General features: G+C 36.1%; 1 protein-coding gene across 2 annotated transcripts in view; it reads left to right on the top strand.

Moving 5' to 3' along the window:
- Nucleotides 1–21,093, top strand: part of LOC131029315 (protein TOC75, chloroplastic) — an 87,480-nt gene that overhangs the window by 33,777 nt on the left and 32,610 nt on the right. For both annotated transcript variants that reach the window (XM_057959757.2, XM_057959756.2), the window contains exons 3-4: nucleotides 5,632–5,853; nucleotides 6,189–6,296. In XM_057959757.2, the coding sequence (XP_057815740.2) occupies nucleotides 5,632–5,853; nucleotides 6,189–6,296 (330 nt within the window). The remainder of the gene's footprint in view (nucleotides 1–5,631; nucleotides 5,854–6,188; nucleotides 6,297–21,093) is intronic.

Raw genomic sequence — 21,093 nt, 5'->3', positions numbered from 1 at the left:
CTGCATTATATATCTTTCCCTTGGTATTGGAGAGTCACGTCCTATCTACTAGCCATGTCTTTCTTTCAAAAGGTGGTGTCTCTCTTTATTGTGACGACTGCCCTTTGCTAACTTAACCACTATTATCTTAATGAAACCACCCTAACACCCGTCCCTCTTCATTTATAACCTGCAGCTCTTTGACATAATCACACCTCATTAATAATTGTTGGTGACACGTGTTAATGTAACACAATCCTCAATCTTTCGGAATTTGTTTGCTGTCCAGTTGATTTGCCTATGGATCACTGTGCACTTATGCATCAATACAGATTTAGGAGAAGCCTTATCAATAAGACCATTTTCTTAAGCATTGATATCTTCCCTATGGCAGGGGCATGACAAAGAGCTCCCCATATCTCCTTGTGGTCATATAGAACTCAAATCTGGACTGCCATTGCTTTAGTTGTTCTATTTTTTTCTGCTTTCTTTTACTCAAATGCTGCAAGGACTTTTGCCTCCCTCTTAACCTTTGGATTAGCTACTGTGCATAGCATGGGATCCATGCAATGTGATATATGAGTTGATTTGTGCCACCGTTCATAGGCTTAGTGCAATGGATACAAATAACCTATCCTTGCCCTGCATTTGGTGTCCCATGTTTCCAACAAGGATCCTTTGGTTTGCCACTAGTTTTTCTACTTGCAGAACTGATATTCTTATAGAAAAATACAAATGAAATTTAGCAAAAGGGAGACAACATAAAAAAAATTAATAACAAGGTTACCCATTTAAATGTCAATCCTTTAGTCATAATGGATTTTCATAAAGAAATAACTAGAACAATCACTTACCCATTTAAGTTTTAATCCTTTTGTCATAATGAATTTTTATAAAGAGATAACTACAACAATCACAACTATTGTGAATGTAGTAAATTAAGTTTTGAACCAATATCTTGATTCTTTTCTATTGCTTTTGCACTGTTGATTGAATAAAAATATAATAGAAACAAGCTAATTTGATTTTTCAATGCGGCATAGAACATATCTATTACAACTTATAGTTATTTTGGAATTTGTTTGATGTGTGTTATGTGAGGGTTGTCACCCATCCACAAGCACTGATTATACAGTTACTACAACCACAACCACAATGAGATCTCTAAAACAAATTTGAAATAGCTCAAATGCTATTGATATGTATATCTTTAACAGCATTGTAGGCTGTTGAAAAGTACTCATGTTCACAATAGGCTCCACTAAAAACATATAATTTGGCACAAACATTGCTATGCAAGACCGATTCTCCCCAATGATGGAATGGCACAATTCAGTAGGTAAGGCATTGGCTTGATCATTTGACTAGAGAACAAATCTGGTGTACAATTTTTTACAGTAGTATTTTTACAAAAAAATTTCTTCGAAAATGAAAAACAACAACATGATTATGTGTTTTAATTCTCTACAAGAAACACCAATTTGAGGGATAGAATTATACTGTTAGTGCTACTTATTACATATTACCTGTTTAATGTTATCTCATCAAATGACATTCCCGTGGTTAAAACTCTTTCTTTTGTATATAATGTATTACCATTTAGATGCTTGTATTGTTTGCTGCTACCAAATCTTGTTGTAAATTTGAATTTTTAACTATTAATTGTCAAGGATTTCACTTGTTGAAGAATAGTGTAAGGTCCATATCTTGTAGTCTTCAACTCCGTCATCCAAAATGATGGTAAGTGGTAGATCTAAATTGCTTCAAACATGGTTGAAGAATCTGTTGGTAGCATGTGGAGTATCAAGCGAGCCACTGTCTGTGCACAACATAAAAATTGTCATTTCAGAAATCTGATAAACCGTTACAGGATACAATTATGTTGTGGCTATGTTTGGCAAGACAAAAGTTCATGGAAATGGATTCATTTGAAAGAAGGTTACAGAATGATATAATCCAAGCTTCTGATTGGAAGGCATAGAATTATTGCAAAGAGAGCACAGCTGAATGTAATCTTCAACTTCAGAGAAGGCTCATAATGATGGAAAAAATTGCATACAAGTATCAGAATATCATAAACATTCATTTAATAAATAGTTATAGATTCGTTTTCACAATACAATTTTGTTTGGATCCTACTTTTTCTTAACCATTCAACTAACTTGTCACCGAACTATTCTACATGGATGGTTTTAACCACTCTACAACCTAACATCATATTAATTTTAAATGAATAGTTTTAATAATAGTATTATTTAAACCTATTCAATATTAGCTTCTTAACAATTGTATAACTTTTATTTACTAAACTATGGTGTAATACATGTTCCTAACACTTCCCTCCTATTACATGAGTCCTCAGACTTGTAAAGAATAATCTTAACATGTGGACTCAGACATACATGCAGTTTCACATGCTTACACCCAATCAAGAAACACACCCATAATTCATTGAGAAACATCTATAATGCATGAACTAAGACACACACTACAGTCCATACACACAATTGAGTAAACACAGAGACACTCAGCTGTTGACTACAGAATGTTTTTCCTGTAGATAGGGACACACATAACTATTTGCAACAAACGATAGCACGAATGACTTCACTATGATTGTGCAGTTGGAAAGGCCTCACTATGCTTCTCCAGTAGGAATGGCTCCACTGGATGCAAGAACATGGACACACTCGGTCGTTCATTTTTCAAAGCTCATGAACAAGGACAAACACAACTGTCCACAACACCTTTTTAAGTAGGGACACACACAATTAGCCATGATCAGTTGGACTAGGCCTTATTGAACTTTAGTACATTTTGTGAATAGGGACGAATTCAATTATTCACAAGTGTGGCATGGGCTTCCACTTGACATATATGTAGGTCTTCAGTTGATTTGTGCTTTACTGAACACTTTCTTCTGAACCAAATGCTACTAACGCAATTACTCCAGTCTTTGAGGTAGCAGTGAACTCAATATTGGAAGTTATCCTTCATCCTCCTCTGTAAATTGGATCACTAAGGCAGGTTGATCCAAATAATCATGTGGACCACCTGCCATGAAACATTTCAATGACCCTAGCGAGTTCACTGTTGGTACCAACAACATATTTTATTTTGCCTGTCTTCTTCATAGGAGTGGTTATACATGTGTCTGGTACTTCCATATTCACAAATAATAAAGTACTCTGCATCTTCATCTTCCATTATTATATGAAATTATTCAATTAAATAGATCTTTAATGGACAAATAAGAATATTACAATCACATCATGTTCCAAATTAAGAGGAGGAAAAGAAGCAAGCAACAATAAATCTTACTTTTGAAAAGTTGAAAGCAACCGTAAAGTCCTATTTTACACCTTAGAAAGACACAATCTAGAGGGACACAATAACAATAAAAATTGAGTAGCCAATGACCAAGCCAACGAGGAAAGATTTGAAAACCGATTTGCAACTATGTTAGTTGTATCTTCTATAAATTAATAGTAATTGTTTTGCCTTAAAAGATAAAAATTAAAATGTGTGAGGATTTCAAGAACACATTGTGAATTTTCATTTTTAGGCAATGATCAGGAAATATATGTGTTGTATAGGACAAGCTAGAAGATGAACTTGTATGTGACTATCTGAGTCACATCATTAGTTTTTCATACATTAAATTTGCCCCTACTTACTGAAATGAGATTTTTCTGGGTAAGGTGAATTGACATCATAAGCACCAGAATCAGTTGAGAAAGTTGTAGGACATGCTTTACGATAAACCAAATTAAATATGCATAATAATGTAGAATATATTATCTCGTGAAACTCTTGGACTTTGTAAGTAATGGAAAGAATAGTGCATTGCCTTGAAGGATTAAATGTAAAAATAAAAAAGACCTAGAAAGGAGATTGGCATTCAAAAGGTGACTAGTTAGTTTAAAGATTAATAGACAATATCATATTGTGCAATATGCACGTGGAAATCTATGACAGTGAGGACTATGTATTCAATAGATTTAATGAAAAGGAAGACAAGGAACTTTATATGGTACAAGGTGGACCCGTCTACTGGCAGACTTTGGAAGCTGTGATTCAAACAAAATACCAGAAAACATATACTAAGATCAAAGATATAGTGTGGCAATAAGAAAAAGCTTTTATGCAATGCAAAATGTATAATGCTTGGGAGCAATTTACATGAGTATCACCAAAGAAGGCTTAACAGCATTGTAACCAATCATGCAGGTCAGGAGATCATGATGGTTAGCTATATTTTTTTAGCTCTCGTCCTTATCAACAACAAATTAGAATGTAATGTAGGATTTGAAACAAACCGTGCCACATTCTTCACATCTTTTTCCCAAAAAAGAATAAGATAGGGTTTCTCAATAATTTGATCACCAAATACTCCTTGACTTATCATTGAGTTTAGCTCCTTAACATCCTCGACGTCCTATATTTGGAAGAGTTTCTTGATCTATTGTTTGATGCATTTTCTAAGGCACAAGGTTAACTTTTAAACAATCGACAACAATGAAAGGGAAGGGATGACATGTAATTGAAAAAAAGATTAATACCGATGCTTTAAATTGAAGAGCAAAAACATCTACAAGAAATGGATTTTGATCCTCGTCAAAGAGAATCAACTTTAGACTAACTTGCCACCCTTTGTATGTCAATCTCCTTTCCCTTTCTAGGTTTTAATTTTTATTGCGATGTTTAATTCGACACAAATGATGATAAGTAAACATTACTTTGTAATGACAAAAATAATATTGCAAGAAATTGAAATGCAAGTTTCAGGTCATGTCTTTGCAACCAGGGTCACCTTGTTGACTTGGTGGTCAGCACCTCCTTCGGGGTTTGCAACATGGCTTAACTGCCTACCGTGGATCTGGGTAAGTCTGGTGTTTGTGACATTTGTTGACAGTTCGAGCTTTTGGCGCAGCGGCAAACATACTAACAATTGGTCTCAAAACCTTGGGTTACGGGTTTGAATCCCGGGAGGTCTCCTTCATTCCGTCTGTGCGGAACCCTCAGTTGGTGCTGAGGGGGAGATTGTTGACTTGGTGGTCAGCACCTCCTTCGGGGTTCGCGACATGGCTTAACCGCCTCCCTTGGATCTGGGTAAGTCTGGTGTTTGTGACGTTTGTTGACAGCTTGAGCTTTCTGCACAACGGCAAACATACCAACACACTTACATATTGGTTGCAGACACTAATGGTTAAATTTCTGGGGCTGATGAGAATGCAAGGTTTCCGCACAAACCTGTGGTTCCCTTCCCATGGATTATTTTTCTGGCTTTGTTACATCATAAAGTTGATATATTATTGTTACTCATACCAGTCATTCTCGTGTGATGCTTTTTACCACTGCTTACATTTATTAGCTTTCCATTTTGTTAACATTCTTAGGTGTAAGATATTTAGGGAATCCTTTTACTCACTTTACTTCTCTATATGCTTTTGTGTCCCATTTTCCTTTTTCAGTGATTTGTGGACATGCATTGCAATTTAAATTTGGAGAGCGCAATAGCAACACACTTTTTCTCTATTGTGGAATTTTCTATTTGCTATGCACTGCATTTAATATAATCTGTAGGTTAAATTTCAATCTTTTCATTTGGTATCATTCGTCAAGTAATTCTGTGCATGTTGCACGATGCAGTTATGGACGGGTCGAGTTTTCAATATAGATGCAGGAAGGCAAGCACTCAGAAATATAAATGGACTTGCATTATTTTCAAACATAGAGATCAATCCTAAACCCGATGAGACAAATGAAGGTGGCATTGCAGTTGAGGTGAAGCTTAAAGAACTTGAACATAAGACAGCTGAAGTCAGTACAGAATGGAGCATTGTACCTGGAAGTGGGGGGCGACCTCATCTGGTGGGGTTGCTTTAACAAATGAATGCTTTGTTAGTATTCTGTTTTATAACTTGTCTTTGTAGGCTATGCTAGTGTTTGTGAACATGGTAGGTGATGCATGGGAAATTTTAATAATTCTTGTCAGTCTAATTCTAAAGTTACAAAGTATTTTGTGGAACAATTTTTGTGCATGGGTAATCTTATTCATATATTTTCACTTTGTTGATTTCTCATTGTTTTTAGTGGCTAGTTGTTTTGTGAGAACAATGTAAGCAGTAGATAACATTTCATATTTATTAGCCTTAGTTCTCTTTGCGATCTTAGAGGTGACCAGAATCCTTATCCTGTTTTTTCAGGCTTCAATTCAACCAGGTGGAAGTGTCACATTTGAGCACCGAAATTTGAAAGGGCTAAATAGGTCTATTCTTGGCACTGTGACTTCAAACAATCTTTTCAATCCTCAGGTATTTCTATTTTCATGTTGTTTAGCTTTCATTTCTTTGGTTTTATACGACTGAATATTGGTAATGGTCTTTGGTGAGAGAGTTAGTATCACAGGGATTCTGGATAGAAACTAAAAGGTATGCAGCCAATATCAGTAAATATGCTCTGTTGAAACTTAAGTTGTGGCTCTATTCCTTGATTTATTCTGATGTGAAACAGGAAAACTCTAATCCTAGTTTCAAATTAACTATATCCCCCTCTGCTTTTTAGCAAAAGAATGTTGTTTTCTATATCATGTTGATATATCTGCAAATCAGGCCCATGTGACAGGTTGAGGATAGTGACCAGTAGCAGATTGCTTCATAGGTCAATTTTTTTTTAGTTAGTTTGCACAATGTTGCCTGATGCACACAGCTTCAAGATGAGTGGGATTGGTCTTATGGGAAATTTCTTGTGTCCAACACTAAATGCATATTTATATTTTTGAATTAGAATCAGTGAAAAAAGTCAAGCTGGTTCTAATGAGTGTCATTCTATTTATAATTTATCTTACACATCACTTTCTCTTTTAGACCAAGTGTGGGTTATCTACATTCTGCTAGCCTACTTTCTTTGGTAGTTGGGAGAATGCAACTCTAGGTCTTAGTGCTCCATGGGGATGCATCTCCCCCAAAAACCCTGTGTCCCCTGTACGGGACATTTCTGAGACTTGGGGACTTGGGAGAAATGTCCCCTCACAGCACCACCACCTTTGCCACCTCTATTGGGGATGTGTTGACGTGTATTTTGTACACGATCATACACAGAATAAAATACCCAAAGGCATCTTATCCTCTCTTGAATAAAGTCGCTAACTGCTGAAGATTCGCAAAAAGGATCAGTTAGGATGACTCCAATGTTCTTTTTGGTAGGGTCTCTACGTGTGGATAAGCTCCAGTGGTATGATGTGATTTGCTGGAATCACAAGGGGACTTACATTTGATGATTGAACTTCTGATCTACTTTGCTGGAACACAGGCTCTTACTAGCTTAGATTTGAAAAAAATGGAAAAAGGATGAGGGCGAAGAGAAGATTTAATCCTAATACTAAGAATGTAGGAGCAATGATTGATCTTTGGTGAAACTCTAACTAGGTCTTGTTTTGACATCGCAGGACCATCTCCACAAGGCTAGTGCGATCTTCGAAGGGAAGCTTTATGATGTTCAAATCATCACTGCAGGCATAGACACCATCAGGTTGATGCATATCAATGAAGAAGCGACAATTGAAGTTAAGCTTAAGCTGAATAATTCCAGTTGACTACGCAAGGCAAGTCTGCAATCAACAAACTGCTAGTAGTATGGATGTACGAATTCCACCATCAATCAAGCACATTTCTTCCACTCATCTAATAACATGAAATCAAATATGAGAAGTATAAAGACCATGCAAATTGTCGAATTGACCCATAAATTTCACCATTTCTTCAATGAAGTTACAAGTCTTTTTCAACAACCTCTTGGCAACAATCTTTGCCTTCTCTCTCTACTCTACTCTAATTGCTATTCTATCAACTATATTCTAACTCTAACTATCTTCTGATTATTGCTAAATTAGCCTTTACAAATGAAATGCCAGGGCTTATATAGTGCCCACAATACAATTCGATGGCTTAGATCAATTCGAGATCAATGGCCAAGATTTTACAATGAAAACCCTAATTAGGGTTTGTTACAACCATTACATAACATTTAATGCTTGACCAATGATAAAATTGTATTGCTTGGACACATGTCCTCTCTAGAAAATTCCACCAATGGATAGCTGGGGTAGGTACATTGGAGTTTGTGCCACCTTCCATGAGTTAGGTACATTGAATCTGGACATGCTGAGGTGGACCACACTGACTGGAGGAGTGATGACTAGGATGCCACCTCATCTGACACTTGTAGCTTGCTAGATATTCAATTTGATGTCGTTGAGAGGCTATCTTTAATTAACTCTTGTTCTAACTCCTTTTGTCCTTGATTTGCAAGATGATGATGTACCTCGCCTTGGAATGCTGGATTGGAAGAGGCCGCCCTTATCCTTGCTTGATCGTCCTTGATCTGGCTTGATTTTCCTTGATCTGGCTTGATTTTCCTTGAGAGTCGCCATCTTGGTACCTACACAACATTTCAAAATTAGTAATAGATTCTGCAGTGTATAAACATAGATTAGATTAAAGATTAATTTTAGGAAACTTCATGATAAGTCTTTGAGTTATCATTTCCTAAATATGATTGAGCTACTGGAAATTCAAAATTTCAAAATTCAAAATTTCAAGATTGAGGTTAGGACGACCAATACTCAAAATTTAGACAAAAGAAGTTTTCGCCATACCTCACTTGAGAACTAACTCTAAAAAGATGCAAAATAAGGAAATTCGCCTAGGCAAAATCGAAATTTGAAGCGTTCAATGTGATCCTCCTCTAGCGAACGCCTTCCTTGTCAATTTCACCACCTTTGGGGGGGTCTTCAACGTCTTGATGGCAAATTCGCTCCACTTCAAACCAAGTTCGCACTCCCCTTGAATGGAAATTTCGCACCTTTCCTCAATGTAATTCGCACTTCCTCCTTGTCTTCTCCAAATCGCATGCAAAGGAAGTTTGAATGATGATTTGAAAATGAAATAACTCACCCCTCCTTTATAGGCGCTCACCCTCTCATTTACCTCTAGGCCGACTTTGTAAAAATAAGGCAATTAAAACAAATTTCAAATAAAAATCAAGGCCGACTTTTATAAAATTATTAAAATATAATCCAAGCGCACCAATTTTATTAAAATTAATAATTAATTAAAATGCCTTCGTGATTAATTTTTTTTTGAAAAAGGCAAAATTAATTAATAAATGTTTCATGCGCTATTTTTAAATGCTAATTTTAATTGAATATTTCAAACTTTATCGATTTTTAGCATTTAATGTAATTTGAAAATGATGTTGGCGCCAAACATGGAAGATGTAAGGGGTACAAACCACATCGCTCTGGTCCCTGGGAGAGGGACAGGAGCGAACTTTGAATCCTAGCTCAAATTTGTCATTTTTTAACCTCAACTCCTTGTTCATCACCTTTCTAATGACGTTTTCAATCTTGTGTAACTTTGATTTGATGTGATCCTTTAGAAAGAATGATTGATTTTATGAATATCGCCCTGGTCCTTGACTGAAGGACAGGAGCGAACTTTCCTCTTTGCTCAAGTTGGTCACCTTTTGACGTTTGGTTCCTTGCTTATCATCTTCTCAAAGGCATTTTTGACCTTGTGCGACCTCGCCTTGACGTAGTTTTTGAAAGAAATGACCAGTCTAATGAATATCGCCCTGGTCCTTGACTGAAGGACAGGAGCGAACTTTGGTTTATGGTGCAAATCTTCCATCATATTGATATCAAATTGTCTTCAAGGCGTAAAATGATGTCCTTTGTTCCTTCTTGAACGTATGAAATGGGAGTGACATTCAACATTTAAGCACATTTAGATATTTTGCTCGGGTCCTCGACTGGAGAACAGGAGCGAACTTCCATTTATAAGCCCATTCGTACTTTGCCAATCTTCAAACTTGTCTTCAACGGACTTGTCATGCTCCCTTTCACTTATCTTTGACATGAAATTCGTTTCGACTTGGCGAGAAATTTGTCTAAGGAAGAAATCGCTCTGGTCCCTTGGAGAGGGATAGGAGCGCCTAGGACAATATGGCCTTCACTTGGCGTCTTGCAATCTTCAAATTATCTTCAATGGATTCGTTATGCCCCTTTTGCTTGCCCCAAACTTAAAACTTACTTGATCTTCGCCCAAAACCTGTCTTATAAGGAAAATCGCTCTGGTCCCTGAGAGAGGGACGGGAGCTATCACTTAAATTCGCCCTGGTCCCTTGGTGAGGGACAGGAGCGATTTTGCTTCTAGGGTCAATTTTCCTCATGATTGCGCTTTCAAGTTATATTCAACTGATAAAATGTATCTCCTTTGATCTTCTCAATTCGCGAAATCGTTCAAATCTTTCAAGGACAAGGCAATTTTGGATTTCAAGCTCCGGTCCTTTAGTGAGGGACAAGAGCGATTTTTGTCCTCCAGGCCCAAATGCTTCACTTTTCACCATGAAATGTCTTTGCTAGGGAAGATATCATCCTGCTTCAGGCTATGAATAAAAGTTAATGTCCAAAAAAGGTCTAAAAATGTGCATATAAAGAAAATCGCTCTGGTCCTTCAGTGAGGGACAGGAGCGAATTTGACCTTCTAGGCAAAAACTTCATCATTTCATTGTTTTTGATCAAGTCTGGATGCTCTATCACGTTCATTTTGTCCTCCATCATGCCTTTGATGTCTCAATTTGTCCAAAAAAGGTCAGGAATGACTCCACTAAGCTTTTTCGCTCTGGACCCTTGGTGAGGGACATGAGCGATTCGCCTTGGACCCTTGGAGAGGGACAGGAGCGCTTTTCGCGCTCTGAATCCTCAGTGAAGGACAGGAGCGAAATTTGACTTTTTGAACTCTCTATCAGGATAATTTTAATGGAATATAACATTTAAGTATAAGAAGGAAGAAAGATAGATACTTCAAGTTATATTCCATAAATACTTTCAGGATGTTTGAGAGTGGTTTCAGGCCTCCAGGAGTTATATAGCAAAATCTAGTTTTTGGAGGTTTTTTCAGTTTCCAGACTTAGTCAAATTTCAAGATCAGGACATTCCAGACTTAGCCAAATTTCAGGATCAAGACTTCACTCCAGCAGGACCTGCTATCCCATTGATCTCCCCGACAGCACTCAAAAATGCAAAGGCTAGCTAACAAAACCCTAAAAGACTTAGAAAACAAACCCTAAAAAGCAAAAAACATGGGTCCCCATTTGCAATGGGGCGATGTGTGAAAACGTCACAACAGGATGCCACTGGTTCACTTGCTATATGGTACATGCCATTGCATACTAATTGCAACTTTAACTTTGTGAAAACTAGTTTGCCTTTCATGGGGCACTTGCAGAGATGTTATATTGCAGATTTTGCCATAAAGATTTCAATTCACCTGAATTTGTATATCAGTTCCGCCCCACCAACCGCTGCTCCGCCTCTGTCCCCTTGGCATCCCCTTGTTGTCCCCATATTTAGGTGCTTGGTCCTTGTCCTTGAAATCTGTCCCCACGTTCCCGTGCCCCCCCGTCAGGAAACTCCGTGGAACTATAGACTGGGTTGGAAGTTTGGATTAAAAGATGTAACATTATACAAGCTTTGATGTAGTACTATGATAGGAGAAATCTTGTTCTTTTCCAAAATGTTGCATGATGCACACGACTTCAACATGAGTGGGATTGGTCTCATGACAAGCCTTTTTGGTTGAATATTCAATTCATATTTGTAGTTATGAATCAGAGTCCTATTTATAAGCAGTGTAACATGTCATTTTCTGTTTTAGGTAATTTTGGGTTATATACATTCTGTTGATCTACTTTCTTGGGAAGATGGGAGAACACGTCTTTAGGATAAAATTTGTAGTTAGTTTGGCTAACTTGATGAAGTAACATTGTATGAACTTTGATAATGTGGCAGTTCCTACAAAATCCAAGCCTTCATGGTTATATTTGATCCAGCATTTTTACTGTTTGTATGCTTTGATTCACCACATTAGGAGATAATAGAACTCTCTGCAAGTTTGTGGTCCTTTCTTGCATGTATTTATTTTATTAGAGTAGGTCTCTAATGGACAGATGTAATGTCCCCATTTGGGATATACCTAATTTTGCCCAGAAGAGTGACAAATCCAAAAATACAACTTATCTACAAGAGTATTCTTTCACCAAATTATCTAATAGCAATTGAATTTAGGAGAGTAATCAATTAATCATTAAACAAAATGATAATGAAAATTCCTATTTCTAAACATGCACACTATAGCTTCAACCATATTAGAAACTTGAGGGGAAAACACCATAGGATGTCGGGAGACTATCCTCCACAATTAAGCCCAAGAGTGTCAAACAAGCAACTGACTCAATCCGACCCCTTGGCGCAAGCAACCAACTCAATGGGGGTCCACAAGCAACCAACTCAATGGGTGCCCACAAGTAACCAACTAAATGGGCATCCACTAATGGATAGGACCCGTACTCCTACATCCCTATTGTGTTTCCTTGCCTGTTTCTAATAAGATTGCTCTATTAAATCTGATGAATGGTTATTAGTTCTAACTCCTTGGTGGATTGTTAAGTTAATCAAATAAATAAATCAATGATTCATATAAGAGATTAAATAATAGACTCTATCATATTGCATAGCAATTAATCTGCTAAATATAAATGGCTGCTTTATTTCTGAGTGCAATTTATGTCTAAAACTTTGTGATCTTATTGGTGAGTGACGATATAATGAATGTTAGTTTGATATATTGGTGGATGATTGAATGAATGTTGATTTGATAGAGTGATGCTTGATTGCTGTATTGTTTATTTTCTTGATATCAAAATGAAGCGATGATTGATGTGGGTTTGATGATTGTTTGCTTGATTTCTTGAGGGATTAATGATTGATTGATGAATGAAGGATTTATTTTTGGATTCGTAGTGATAATTGATAAGCGATCCTTTAATGCTTTGAATGAATTCTCCTTTATACTTTATTGGTGAAAGGCTCACCACCTTTCATAAGAATTGGGTCACCGATTTTTTATTGTTGCCTTTAAGAATATCTAGGTTACCGGGTTCGCCTTTGGGCCCCCTTGGTATGGGTCTGGGTTCGACCAAGTCTGTGCTACGGGTCCGGTTCGACCAGGGTTCGAAAAACCCAGAGTGGGGTCGAACCCAGTCGAACCCGGGCGGACCTAGTCGAACCCGGGCGGCTGGGCGGCCTGTAAAGTCAAAAAACAATGCAAATTTAATTTTTTTTTTCAATTCCGCCTTGTAAAAAGTGAAAGTTATAACCTAAAAAAGTAGAAAATTGATGCACGCCATGGAGTTCCGTGTGGGTTTGAAGGTTGTGATTTGGTGTTGGCGGCGGGGGCGCTGCCCCTCGACCCCGCCCTGTACCGCAATAGGGAGTGCGCCCTGGGCGCTGCCCCAGGACCCTGTGAGGGGCGCTGCCCCTCGACCCTGCAAGGGGCTCTGCCCCTTGACCCCGCTGGGGGTGCTGCCCCCAGACCCCCGCAAGGGGTGCTGCCCCTTGACCCCGTTGGGGGTGTTGCCCCAAACCCCCATTAGAGAATCCATTTAATGATCAAACTTTAAATTGTTGAAAGTTGAAACAATGATACGTGAATATTTTATCATTTTGATATTAAACTTGATGTATATGATGCTGTTATGGTATGATCAAGATGCTATGATTACAAGTTTATGTTGGTTTTGTTGTTTATATGATGCTATGTGACATGCTAATCTTAATTCATGCTTATAGGTTGCATATATATATAATTTACATGTTTTTGTACTAACGAACCCAAACCCCTTTTCAAAATTTTGCCATACCGGCATACTGGGTTCTTCGAACCCAAACCGGTGCCCGAACCCGAACCGGTAACTTAGAAGAATATTAAATGATTCCTCAAATTCATCTCCCTTGGATCTCCACCTCAAATGGAACTTTCTCCCCTTTATATCTTACAATGTGAGGGAGGGTGACATCTCTTCATCATGTCTGCCCTTTACCATGGTCATAACCTTTCACAATTACTATCCTTCGAAAGAGTCATAACCCTTCATCATTTCTTCCCTTTGAGAGAGTCACAACCTTTCACAATTACCACCCTTCGAAAGAGTACAACTCTTAAACCCTTCATAAGAGTCACAACCTTTCACAGTTATCACCTTTTTGAAAGAGCACAACCCTTAATAATTTTTGCCTTTTGAGGGAGTCCCTTTCTTATTCTCTTCCTATTCCTTTCTTCTTCCATTAATCCTTCGTTAATTCCGTTGCACCATTCTTCCTTCCTTCCTCCATATCCATTTCAAATGAACTCTTCTCCCTTTTATATCAAATGTTTGAGGGAGTCACAACTCTTCATTGCATGCCTCTTGACCTTTTATTAAACTTAATTAACCTTTAATTAAATCATATTATATTTATTTATATTTTAATTTTATTATCATTTATTATTAAATCCTATTCTAGAAAGGGGACATTACAACAGATAAAGAGTAAATGCACTAACTGAGATCAACCTGGGTAAAGTGTTTCTATATCCAGTTCTATTTCCTTCTGGTTTATCAAATATGGTGGTTATTATTGTATGTAATAGTAAGTTGGAACTTGAAAGTTAAAGAAACAAAGAAAAAGAAAAGAAAATAGATGGTAGAAGAAAAAACGCAATCCAGGTTATTGAGTGTTTCCATGGAATTTATCAAAGGTGGTCTGGTAATATGTGGAACTGAAAGCTCCTTGTTTCTAGGGAAGCTTTCCTTTTATTTGCTGTTCGCATACAAAAAATAACAAAATAGACATTTCACACTTTATAATAAATCACTGTAGAAGTATAATGGATCCAAAACTGAGTATTTGTGATATTTTCCTTTTAAGAAAGATAAGACAAACCACATAAAACATATATCACACTTTCCCAAAGTCAATGACTTAATTTCCTAGAAATGTGTAAAGATAATGGTGCAAGATTAAGGGCGTTCAAATCAGAATAAGGAAGACTGAATCAAAGCTCAGTTTGGTTTTTTATATATTTGAGATAATTTCAACAATGTTTTAAGTTGAGAATAAACAAAATCTTGATTAAACTACAGCCATTGTATATTGCGGGGATAACCCAGAATTCTTTCCTTGAAACCTCAAAGTTGTCTTCGATTAGTTTCACACATTCTCTTACACAACGAAAATTCCTAATGTCTATCCTAGCCTAATTGGTAGTACATAAGGATATCTACCTTTGGAACAACTTTTTAACTACCCCCTTACTAATTGAAGTAAAAACAAAAGTTCATTTTTACAATTTTTTTGAAATGTCATTTTAGTAACTTAGTTGAAGTTGGGCCTAGCCGAACTCAACAAAAAATAGAGTGCCAAGAGTCCTACTTAGTATTCTTGATTTTCTTTGCTCCATCAGCTCAACTTTGAAGTTCACCATTTAAATTGTGTGGCAATTAATCGTGTTGCATGACATCTCCTACTTCAAACTCCTTTTTGAGTCTTGTCATTTTTAATTTTTTTTTTCAATCATACACCAATTGCTAGAATCCAAACTTTTAAACTCTTGACCCATTAACTTGATAAACTCCATTGCAACCACTTTTAAACAACATGCATTTGTCCCTAGGCTCCTAGGTTGTATGCGCGATAACTGCACATGCTTTTTGACAAATTATTCTGAAAGTTCATTTTCACCATATCCATAAAAATGGTCTTTTAAATCCATCTTTAGTGACACTTTGATGGAGCCTGGCAACATATAAGGCCTTTATAATCTCATCTTTTTGAAAGAGCAAGAGATGATAATCTATAAAAGTTGTTTAAGACTTTTATTACAGCTGGATCATTTACTCCATAGTATTGATCCTTTACGTTATGGGAAGAAAACTTCCCTGTAATAGGCATCCCATGTTGCTGAGGTCATTGAACACCTTGTGACTTAATTAAAGACGTGAAATTTTTACAGTCCATAATATAATCTTGGCAATATTTCTGGATTTGACTTTGTAAGATTTTTTTCTCATCAACGTTTTAGATTATACTTCATGATCTATCATCAGGATGAAATAGCTAGAGAAAAGTCACTTGTCTATATATTTATAATCTCATCTTCTTGAAGGACCAAGAGATGACGATTGACAATTTTTTGTTGCAACTGGATCATTTACTCCATAGTATTGATCTTTTATGTTATGGGAAGAAACTTTCCTATAATGGGCATCTCATGCTGCTGAGGTCATTGAATAGCTTCTGAATTAATTAAAATGAATTTTCCACAGTCCATAATATAATTCTTGCAATCTTTCTGGATTCGACCTTGTAAGCTTTTTCCTCATCAATGTTTAAGATCACGCTCCATTATCTATCATCAGGATGAAATAACTAGAGAGGAGAAAACTCCCTTCTCTAGCTATTTATAATCTCATCTTCTTGAAGGAGCAAGAGATGACAATTTATAAATGTTGTTTAAGATTTTTGTTGCTACTGGATCATTTACTCCATAATATTGGTCCTTTATGTTACGGGAAGGAAACTTCCCTATAATGGGCATCTCATGTTGCTGAGGTCATTGAATATTGTGAATTGACTAAGACATGATATTCCCACAGTCCATAATTATATATTATAATCTTGACAATATTTTTGGATTTGACTTTGTATGTTTTTTTGTCATCAACGTTTCATACCATGCTCCATGATCCATCATCAGGATGAAATAAATAGAGAAGAGAAAAGTCACTTCTCTAGCTATTTATAATCTTATCTTCTTGAAGTAGCAAGAGATGACGATTTACAAATGTTTTGTTGTAACTGGATAATTTACTCCATAATATTGATCCTTTATGTTAGGGAAAGAAACTTTCCTGTAATGGGCATCTTATGTTACTGAGGTTATTGATCGGCTTCTGAATTAATTAAAGAGTCAAAGACATGAAATCTTTAATGAATTCCTGCCTATATTTCTGGATTTGGCTATGTAAGCGTTTTTCCTCACAAACATTTTGGATCATTCTCCATGATCCATCATTAGGATGAAATAGCTAGAGAAGAGAAAATTCTCTTCTCTAGCTTTTTATAATCTCATCTTCTTGAAGGAGCAAGATATGACAATTTACAAATGTTTAAGATTTTTGTTGCAACTAGATCATTTACTCCATAATATTGATCCTTTATGTTATGGGAAGAAACTTTCCTTTAACGGGCATCTCATGTTGCTGAGGTCATTGAACAGCTTCTGAATTAATTAAATACATGTTATGGGTCCTTTATGTTATGGGAAGAAACTTTCCTTTAACGGGCATCTCATGTTGCTGAGGTCATTGAACAGCTTCTGAATTAATTAAATACATGAAATTGCCACAGCCCATAATATAATTTTGACAACATTTTTCGATTTGACTATGTAAGCATTTCCCCCATCAACCTTTCAAATCATACATACTCCATGATCCAGTCCATAATATAATCTTGGTAATATTTCTGGATTTGACTATGTGATCTTTTTTCTTCATTAACGTTTTGGATCATGCTCCATGATCCATCCTTAGAATGAAATAGCTAAAGACAATGGAGTATGATCTGAAACGTTGATGAGGAAAAAAGCTTACATAGTCAAATGACTCAAATCCATAAATATTGCCAAGATCATCTTCTGAATGCTTACCATGGTCACATAAAATGCACTAGCTCAATGATCTTCAATTTCAAGCTTTAAACACATCAAAAGGAATTTGTGGTACTTGTGAATTCAATGCTTCCCAAGCATCATATATTGGCACATGCCTCATGACTTACCTTAACATCCCCAGAGTGTTCAGCCTCCCTAAAATATCCTCTTGCAAATGAACGTTTATTTGCTCTACTCTCTACTGATTTATGCCTGTATTGTAACATATTTGTATATCATGTTTCCTCGTGCATTACATAAGGATCTCTATTGATATAAATTAAAGGTTTTTCTCTTATATTATGAAATAAAACATGCTTTCCATTATCTGTGCCACCGTTTTGATGAATTAGAGCTCTGGTGCTATTTATTGTTCTTGATTTTGGTCAGTGGTAAATTTTGCTTTGCAAACATGCAATTAAATTGTTGGTTCCTTGGAGGAGCGATATTCCCACGAATGCAATTTTGATTCACTACCTCCAGCACAGCTAAAGCAATTATATCTGGTGTTATCTGGCCATTTTTTTTATTAGTCAAGGTACTGTAATTAAGCACCCTTCTGTATCTGCCCCTAGATCATTTTGAAGGTCTTTTGAGTGTCAACCAAGTACAAGGGAGGTCATTCAGCTAGCCTAGAACTTTCGTCTTCTTTTGAAGCTTTCCAGTCCACAATTTTGTCACTGTCAAGTATAACAATTCCTTTATCACTGTTCACATCAATTTCTGTTGCAGCACATATGCTAAGGTTCTATAAATGGAAATAGTTTACTACAGGGTGCATGCAATTGGCAACATCTCAGTATGGTGACAGAGGAATGAATTCTTTCCTATCTACTCCATATCATTCTAAACAGGTTTGTAAATCTGGCTGTAGACACCCAAAATTGTCTAGTGTAATTAAATAAATTTATTTAATTATCTTAGCTTAATTCTTCTATTAATTAAATAGATCTTTATTTATTTAATTAATTCATTTATCCTCTTCTAGCCTTATTTCTCATTTAAATAAGTACATTTATTTATTTAAATTATCCTTTTCCTAAATTAAATAAATATCTTATTTATTTAATTGATCCCACTTCTTCTATTAATTAAATAAATCTTTATTTATTTAATTAAGTCATTAACCTTTTCTACCCATGACACATATCATTCATCTCTTAATTCATACACTACCTACCCCTTTCATTATTTTATTATTTCTTTTACCTACCTTCTAATCATAGCCGACCTCCTTTTACACCTCTCAATCTTATCCCTCCATTTCATATAGTGTTTTCTATATAAGGAGATGCTTTCTTCATTATCAAACCCTAACTACTTGATCAATTGACTACTTGGCATATGCGATCCTACTTGCAACCACATTCCGTTCTTTGTTGAGCTCTTGTGCACATAAAATCTGAGAGCAAATACATCAAACAAGATCAATGGAGATAAGAAGAATGGAGATCCAAACCCTATTGGACATGTAATGGTATAATCTTTGTGATTTCGTTTGATTTGCATTGTCTTAGGTAATCTTCATATGTCATGGTAGATCTTTGTTGTTGTTAGGCTAGGGTTTTGTGGTTGAATCCATTTAGTCTTTCAATATCGTTATTGTTATCCATTTTCACCATATACACTGGCTAGTAGTGGTTGCAAAATATATAAATAATGCTATTGCATGTAAATTACATTCAAGCCATTGGAAGGTGGAAGTTAGTTTCATTTCTATAATTAAAAGGATAGAGCTATTTTTGTTAATTGATAGGATAAAATCTTTTATGACATCGATCCAGAAACAGCGGAAACCTCAATAACTATCTTAGTTAATATATAAGAAGTTTGACAAGATGCAACGGGCATCCACCAACTTGGATAGCTATGGATTGGAGAAGACAAAGAAGCACTGGAATTAGAGCAAGTCTAGCTCCCAAATTTTGTTTGAACATAAGAATAACCAGCTAGACTTTTTCCCAATTAAGATTTGGAATAATGCTATATGGTGATAACATGTGCAATTACATGGATATAGGTATTGATGACAGTTTGGGGCACACTTGTCTGTAGATTGAAGAGTTAGACAACTTATTGTGAAGACCAAAGAGTACTGTAGGAAAATTTATATCAAATGCCTGGGTACATGAAGATGATCATCACCATGAAAGAGTGATTAATCTGAATTATTACAGAAGGCAATGGTTGTCAACAAAAAACATGTGTCAACAAGAACTAAATGGCAATATATATTTTTGAAGGCGTTTTCAGTTGCTGATTGATTGTTTTGAAGAAATTAGAAGACACCAATCCTTGGAACGAGGAAGAAGATAACAATTCATGTCAATCAGCAGATTAAAGCATCAAGAGTAATAATTACATTGTAAAACCAACTCTTGTGAGGAAACTAAGTATGCCAATGACATTTGTCAAATACAGTGCTGTTGGAAATGTTCTTGATATATCATCGACAGTTGACTTTTAGGTGACAGATGGTGTGTAATAGTATGCACAAACTAAAGAGGCATGGTGATGAGTTGTTTGCAACTTTCCATGGTTAGCTTCCATAATCCTGTTCAGCCGATGAGGAGATGACAACTTATCAGCCAATTTTTTCACATGGAAATCAATACAAAAAGCAAGGAGATGAAAGTATTCTTTATATGCAAAATTTGTGCAAGGGAGCAGAGCATTAGTGAAGTTGCAAAGGAACAGAGCAATTTTAAAGATGCAAAGGCTGGAAGCAGGAAAACTCAGGAGTATGGAGCATAGAAAAAGGATTGTAATGGAGTAAAAAAATCTTGTTGTGTGAGGGGTGCTAATAATTCCAGTTCGAACTTCTGTGAATCAATTAATCCGCACCATGTCTCTTTTGTGAATAGCATGGAAGTAGGGAACTTCTTTGATCAAGCTAGTCAAAAAGCTGAGGAGGCTGAGGTTTCTTTCGCTCCAAAAAATGCTCTGATTCAAATTTCAATGAAAAAACTAAATGTTTTCATTTCAGATAACAATCCAGAAATTAAAAATTGGTAGAGATGATGAAAAAAAAAGGGTTCTCATTGCAATCATTGGAATATGGCCCTATGTTGATCGAATAAAGCTGTGGATGGGAAAATTTTGGAAGTATTGGCCTAGGCCTGACTTTAGTCTTTTAGCAATGGGGATTTGTCAAATAATTTTTCAGTTTGAAGAAGATAAACAAATTTTTTCTTGGGGGCTGTGGTTGATGAGGAATGCTGGTTTGTTCTTAGACCTCGGTTTCCAGGTTTTAATCCTATGAAGAATTAGTGCAACAAGTTCTCCGCTGAATTCAATTAGACAAATTTCCTTGCAAATTCTGGGGTAGAAGATGTGCTTCAGGAAATTGGAAATGCTTTAGGTTTATTTGTTTGATGCTCTGAAACTACTTTAAACAAAATAGCATCTTATGCCTGTATCTTGTTAATGTCGATCTCTCAAAACTGATCAGGAAAGCAATTAAATTATGTTTTTATTTGGGGTAAAAGATTTGGATTATCGATGTCTTCCTTTTGTA

This window comes from Cryptomeria japonica, chromosome 10 (assembly GCF_030272615.1).
Source record: "Cryptomeria japonica chromosome 10, Sugi_1.0, whole genome shotgun sequence".
NCBI classification, from domain to species: Eukaryota; Viridiplantae; Streptophyta; class Pinopsida; order Cupressales; family Cupressaceae; genus Cryptomeria; species Cryptomeria japonica.
This window is presented reverse-complemented; position numbering and strand designations above follow the sequence as displayed.